We start from the raw sequence: 7,250 nt of genomic DNA, 5'->3' as shown, positions 1-7,250 counted from the left end.
ATTTCAATAAAACCAAACTTGGAACAAAAGTATTCAGATTTCAAGAAAAGTAAAAAGATTCAAGATAAAAGTAACAGTTCCATGTTATGTGCGATTTATGACTGATTTTGCAGTATTTTCAACCTTAGTTCTATTGCATTACTAACACAGGGCTATTTTAGCATATTTTGACCTATTTTTGGTAATTTACATGGTTTGTAAGTGCTGTTTGCAATGTGAAAGTTATTTTCTTTTTTCACTTCACAATATTTAACTTTATAATACATTTTCAAATTTTTCATGAAAATCAGCATGAATCTGGAGGTGTGCTGCTTTAAAGGATTGTAAAATTCCTACAATGGAGGGTTAAAGCAGTCCTTTAATTGTGCATCAACAAGGATGCATTCACAGACCAAGCATGCATGCAATGCTTTCTAGCACTAAGTACCATATGTTCATCATTTCATTATTTGTGTCATTGTAGTCAGTTTTTTTTACATGGGAATGTGTATAAAAACAAACGATATGACTAGAATGAAAATTATTATCCTATTCTTGTGTTTGATGAGATAATAAGTCAAGGTTGCCATCACTTGTACCTGCTATATATTTTAGTAGGGTATAAATTACTGATAATTATGCAAATATTGTAACAATATCAAATTATACTATATAATATGGTCTTAAAACAGCCCCAAACCATAATATGCCTTCAAAAAATATTATTTAAGAAATCAAATTTATTTTCAAAAAGTAATCATATATTCTAACTTGATAGATAAAAGACATTCTTAACTTTCAAGTTATTGCAAAAGTAATCTATCTTAAGATAGAATAGTTTTGCACAAGATTTAGGAATCAACGGGACATATTTTATAGTGTTAAAGTATTCTAACTCAAGATAGAATAGTTTTGCACAATAAATATTCAGGAAAAAGTAGCTTTTCTAGTGCAATACTAGGCTATGTTAACATGTAGGCAATAAAATGCATATTTTACACTTTTCTTGAAAAAATGAACATGTACACAACTTATTTCTGTTTTTTGATAAGATTGGTTGTGAATTTTTTTTCAAAAAATGAAATCACAATAAAATAACATATTTTTTCCATTTCCTGAAAATTTTTCAAAATACAAGTTAGAATAGTCTTGCGCCGAGCCCTCGAATATGTGTAACGCCATTCAATATAGACATCGATTTCTTGAAGTCAAGCGGTATGGTTATTAACAGACCAAAAAAAAAAAAAAAAGATAAAAAAGTAACTGCCTTAAAGGTCTATTGGATGATTTATAAGCTTTTGACAAATCAGCAGAACAACCAAATTTATGAATTTTTGATTTATTAAAAAAAAACTTGATTTTTATTTCCTTACCCCATGTATGCATAATTTTTTTTATTTGCACATACTGGTACATAATTACAATACCCCAGAAATCTCAACATTTACTATACCTCAGAAATCCTACATGCAGCCCTATACCCATGGAAAATCTGTATAGCCCCTTTATTCTTGTACATGGAATGTGCCAAGAAAATGAAATCCTGGTATAAAGAAGAGTTGTTTTAATGCATTTTCTTATTTTTCAAGTTGCTTATGGTTTAATATACCATGTGTAGATAATTTCAGATATATGTATACTACTTTGTTAAGAAACAAACATTAATATATAATTTTATTCAATAAAAACTTATATTATAACAATAATTGCAATTGTTGGATTGATTAGGCTGAAGTTTGATGTCACTGCTTAAAAAGATAGGTTTTTTGTAAGAAAAGTAAAATTGATAAAACTTGGCTATCAGTAATAATATTAGTTATTTTATATTTAGTTAGTTAGTTTTAAAAGCTCTTGTAAAAGATATACAATGCTCATCCTTAAGTAAAATATTTAAATGACAGAAATTTTTTGAAATCTATGAAATTCTTCTTTAAATACAATTAAATACATCTAATTTGAATAAAAGAAATGAATAAACTATGTATTGGAAGCTGCATTCCCTATTATAGGTTAAGTAAAGTTGGTTTTCTCTTTAAAAAAACTGCTAGTTTCTGTTTGTGATGACCACCTATAGTGTGTGGAATTTTAAACATATCATATCTACTTTGTGTGATAAAAAAAAACATGTTTATTTTAATTTGTATTTACAAAGACACTGTGCAGCAATTATCAATATTTTCTAATGTCAAATTGAGCATGGTATATCTTTAATTCAACTTATGAAATTCTTATGTGATATTTTTGTGTGCCTATTGTTGTACATGATTTTTTTTTGGATATATGACCCTGGAATATTAAGTTTTAAGAACTGGAAGAATGATTTTGTATCCTATATATTTATGGGTAAAAGTTTTCAGGATTATTCCTGAAGTTACGGATTTTCAGTTTCCTGAAAGCTTTCTTTCTAATTCCTATATAAAACCATTGAAAAACTGCCTAATTCAGGATTTTCAGGATTTTTAAAATTACCAACTTTTACCTATGTATTATATTGCCTATTACAGAGTGTGTCCAGCTTTTCTGGCTCAAGACGGGGCAGCAATGAATCTACAGAGTCCGATGTTTCCTCGAAGGACAGCAGGGATCCCAAGGATCAGGTCCGACAATTTAAGGTTAGTTCGTACAGTCACCATTTAGCTCTTTGTCGGACAGTACCATATATTCAACTTCTTCTGTAATGTTGCTATTGAGGGTTAGTTTTTTCTTGTTGGTTTTATGAACAAAGCTGGTTCATGTTTAGAATTCAAAAGAAGTGTGTTAAATAATGACAAAGATTCCAAATTGAATCTTCAGGAAATGAATTGCAAATCCCAACAAGATCTTTGGATTCTTTCATGTGAGGAAGCTGTCAAGCTAGCTTACAGAGCGTCAGTGGTTCTACTTAGGTGCCCGTTTGTGCCTGAAATAATGCACTTAGGGGTACCTGAGGTTTGCCCCTTGCCAAAAAGCTGGTAAGTTGCCATATGACCAATAATGTGTTGATGCGATGTAAAACCCAAGAACAAAGAATATATCATAAACTGTTTATATAAACTATATTTGTTTATTTTAACCAAATTCTAAATGAAAAGCACGCAATACAATAATACAATGTGACGTACAATACAATAATACAATGTGACGTCATTTATTCACTGAAACAACATAACAGGCTTAAATTCAAAACAGAAAAAATATCAAATTGATATTTTCACTGTTTCAAATAGTGAGAATATCAGTTTTATATTTCACTGTTATATTTCTAATAACCACCGAAAAGCATGTAATAAATAATATATGAGCCACATCATGACAAAACCAACATAATGGGTTTGCGACCAGCCTGCGCGTCCCTGCAGTCTGATCAGGATCCATGCTATTCGCTATCTGTTTCTCTACTTGTAATAGAGTTGGTAAACGAACAGCATGGATCCTGATCAGCCTGCGCGGATGCTGGTTGCAAACGCATTACATTGGTTTTGTCGTGACGCGGCTTATATGTACATTTTGTAGAATCAATTACGAGAATTGGAGGAGAAGTACAAGGCGGCTATGGTGACAAATGCTCAACTAGATAATACAAAAACAAGTCAAGTGTTCCAATTAGAACTGCTGAAAGAACAGTTAGAAGAACAAGAAGAAGGCATGATAGAAGTACAGAGAGAGTATAAAGATAAATGTAGAGTAAGTTAGCATTAGAATCTGAGAGGGAAACACCTTAAAGGAACTCCACTGAGGTCCAAAAGCCTAAAAACATAAAATTTGAATTTCTTACATAGATCAGCTGGGGCAATTAACATGGAAAACAATTAACAATTAAGAAATTTACTTAGAAATAAATTAAAAATGTATTATTTGTGGCCAATTTAAGTGGAAAGCTTTTCAGTTTTGGGTCACTTTACAAAATTAGAAAAGTATTCCTGGAAAAATGGAGTTGAAAATGAGATATGTTTGTTGTTGGCAGTCACAAAGGATGGTTTTTGATAATTTTTGCAGCGGGCAAAAAAAACATGATTGTTTGAACTTTATTTTATTAAACAAATCATACTTATTTGTAACATTTGCATTTCACAACCAAAAAACGTCTGGATTGGAAAACAAGTAAAATAAGACTTACAACAATTTCTCTCTGCTTACGGTAAACTTTGAAAAATTTGAAATTTATTTATTTCAAATGATAATATATCTTTTTTGTTTAAAATATTTACAAAAAGATTCATGAATTAATATGGATATGTGCCATATTTACAAAATTCATCTCCTTAGTGCAGTTATGGGTTAAGTCCTTCTAAATTTTATAGGACTTAAACGGTTATTGCACTAAGGTGACAAAATATGGTATTTTGCAGAGGTCTGAGAACAAATTATATATGCTATTTAAAACGGTTTCCTTTCTAGTAATTTATTACACTATTTGGAATGTTTCAGGTTATACAGGAAGTAGGTTCAATTTTGAAATGTTAATGTTCATCGATGTTATTTCAAACACGTTGCTTTTGTTTGTTTTTAGCTCACCTGAGCATGCTCAGGGTGAGCTTTTAGGATCGATGATTGTCTGTCGGCCGTCCTCCGTTCACATTTGTTGTTAACACTCTAGCGGTCGCATTTTTGCCTCAATCATCATCAAACTTGGTCAGGATGCTTGTCTAGTTGATAGCTTGGATGAGTTCGAACATGGGTCATCTGGGATGAAAAACTAGGTCACAAGAGCTAAAAATAGAAAAACCTTGTTAACACTCTAGCGATCGCATTTTTGCCTCAATCATCATCAAACTTGGTCAGGATGCTTATCTAGTTGATAGCTTGGATGAGTTCGAACATGGGTCATCTGGGATGAAAAACTAGGTCACAAGAGCTAAAAATAGAAAAACCTTGTTAATACTTTAGAGGTCACATTTTTGCCTCAATCATCATCAAACTTGGTCAGGATGTTTGTCTAGGTGATAGCTCGGATGAGTTCGAACATGGGTCATCTCGGATGAAAAAGTAGGTCACCTGAGCTAAAAATAGAAAAACCTTGTTAACACTCTAGCGGTCACATTTTTGCATCAATCATCATCAAACTTGGTCAGGATGCTTGTCTAGGTGATAGCTTGGATGAGTTCGAACATGGGTCATCTCGGATGAAAAACTAGGTCATCGGAGCTAAAAATAGAAAAACCTTGTTAACACTCCAGCGGTCACATTTTTGCCTCAATCATCATCAAACTTGGTCAGGATGCTTATCTAGTTGATAGCTCGGATGAGTTTGAACATGGGTCATCTCGGATGAAAAACTAGGTCACAAGAGCTAAAAATAGAAAAACCTTGTTAACACTAGCGATCACATTTTTGCATCAATCATCATCAAACTTGGTCAGGATGCTTGTCTAGGTGATAGCTCAGATGAGTTTGAATATGGGTCATCTCGTATTAAAAACTAGGTCACCGGAGCTAAAAATAGAAAAACCTTGTTAAAACTCCAGCGGTCACATTTTTGCATCAATCATCATCAAACTTGGTCAGGATGCTTGTCTAGGTGATAGCTTGGATGAGTTCGAACATGGGTCATCTCGGATGAAAAACTAGGTCACAGGAGCTAAAAATAGAAAAACCTTGTTAACACTCTAGCGGTCACATTTTTGCATCAATCATCATCAAACTTGGTCAGGATGCTTGTCTAGGTGATAGCTCAGATGAGTTCGAATATGGGTCATCTCGGATGAAAAACTAGGTCACAAGAGCTAAAAATAGAAAAACCTTGTTAACACTCTAGCGGTCACATTTTTGCATCAATCATCATCAAACTTGGTCAGGATGCTTGTCTAGGTGATAGCTCAGATGAGTTCGAATATGGGTCATCTCGGATGAAAAACTAGGTCACCGGAGCTAAAAATAGAAAAACCTTGTTAACACTCCAGCGGTCACATTTTTGCATCAATCATCATCAAACTTGGTCAGGATGCTTGTCTAGGTGATAGCTTGGATGAGTTCGAACATGGGTCACCTCAGATGAAAAGTAGGTCACCTGAGCTTAAAATAGAAAAACCTTATTAACACTCTAGCGGTCACTTTTTTGCCTCAATCATCATCAAACTTGGATGAGTTCGAACATGGGTCATCTCGGATGAAAAAGTAGGTCATCGGATGGGTCAGGTGAGCAATGTAGGGCCATCATGGCCCTCTTGTTTTGTTACCTAAACCTATTTCAATATGTTTTATGTTGAACTTTGTGACATTATGCCCAACTAAATGTAAATGATGAAATAATGTACAGGTCAAAGCCGGGAAAGAAATTGTTTGCTTTACAAATTTAAATGTAGAAAGGGGATGGATAGATTGGAGATATGAAGGTGTTTCCATATTGTTTATGTATTTTATGGATGGAAAATTATATTTTCCATCCTAATTCTTTTGATTTGACAATTATATGCAATGGTTTATCTAGAAATAACATATTTAACCTTTAGAAAAGCTGAGGGCCGTTTTAAATTTCAAGTTTGACATCGAAACTGATGTATATCCCTCTAAAATAAAATCGTGCAGCTTAAAATTTAAAGCAAAGAAAGTCTATTTCACAAATTCAGCAGGATAGCCTATGGGTTAAGAATTTGGCAAATAATATCAAAACATCCAAAATGAATTTTGAAGAGAAAATTTTATATAATGTATTTCTCTTTTCAGGAATATGACCTTTTAAAAAGGGATCATGAAAGTTTAAAATTAGAATTTGATGGAATCAAGCAACAAATAGAAATTAAAGATAAATTATTAAAGGTAAGTGAAATTTTACAGGGCGAGTCATAATTTTTTTTTATTGATTGTACTGTTTAAAAAAATTAAGAACTATGCAAAGTCTTTTCCAGGACATATGAATGCTAATCTATGAAATTACTTTCTTTCAAAGGATCATAATTGCAAAGATTATCAGATTGATTTTTAAACTGTCAATGATATTTTTTTTGATATTGAAATCCCCCCCATCCCCCCTGCCCCCCCCCCCCCCCCCAAAAAAGTAGAAAAGGAAAAAATCACCATGCCCATCGATGTTGACTGTTCTTTGTGTAAAGCAATCTTAACAAAGTGAAAAAGGGGTGTGTGTGTGTGGGGGGGGGGGGGGTTCGCTGTGGTCATATTGTTAAGGTTATGGACTTCTAGTCACTTGCCGCTCACATCTGTAGATTCAAGCTGCACAAGTGTCTTCGGATTCTTTCATGTGCCTGAAATAATGCACTGAGGTGCACCCGGGTTTTTTCCTCCACCCCCTAAAAGCTTGAAAATCGCCATATGACCTATATTTGGTTTTGGGGGTT

General features: G+C 33.2%; 1 protein-coding gene across 1 annotated transcript; it reads left to right on the top strand.

Moving 5' to 3' along the window:
• Window positions 1–2,424: 2,424 nt before the first annotated feature.
• On the top strand, window positions 2,425–6,744 carry LOC132729391 (leucine-rich repeat flightless-interacting protein 2-like; the record flags this gene model as incomplete). The annotated part of the gene is made up of 3 exons (XM_060715152.1): window positions 2,425–2,591; window positions 3,472–3,642; window positions 6,622–6,744. Coding segments are annotated over 3 exons (461 nt in total), but the record flags the coding sequence as incomplete, so codon positions are not given.
• Between the last annotated feature and the right edge of the window lie 506 nt (window positions 6,745–7,250).

The sequence above is a fragment of the Ruditapes philippinarum genome, unplaced genomic scaffold, assembly GCF_026571515.1.
Source record: "Ruditapes philippinarum isolate M1 unplaced genomic scaffold, ASM2657151v2 ctg19001_1_1_1_1, whole genome shotgun sequence".
NCBI lineage: Eukaryota > Metazoa > Mollusca > Bivalvia > Venerida > Veneridae > Ruditapes > Ruditapes philippinarum.
The sequence above is the reverse complement of the archived record's forward strand: the minus strand, read 5'-3'. Positions and strand labels throughout refer to the sequence as shown.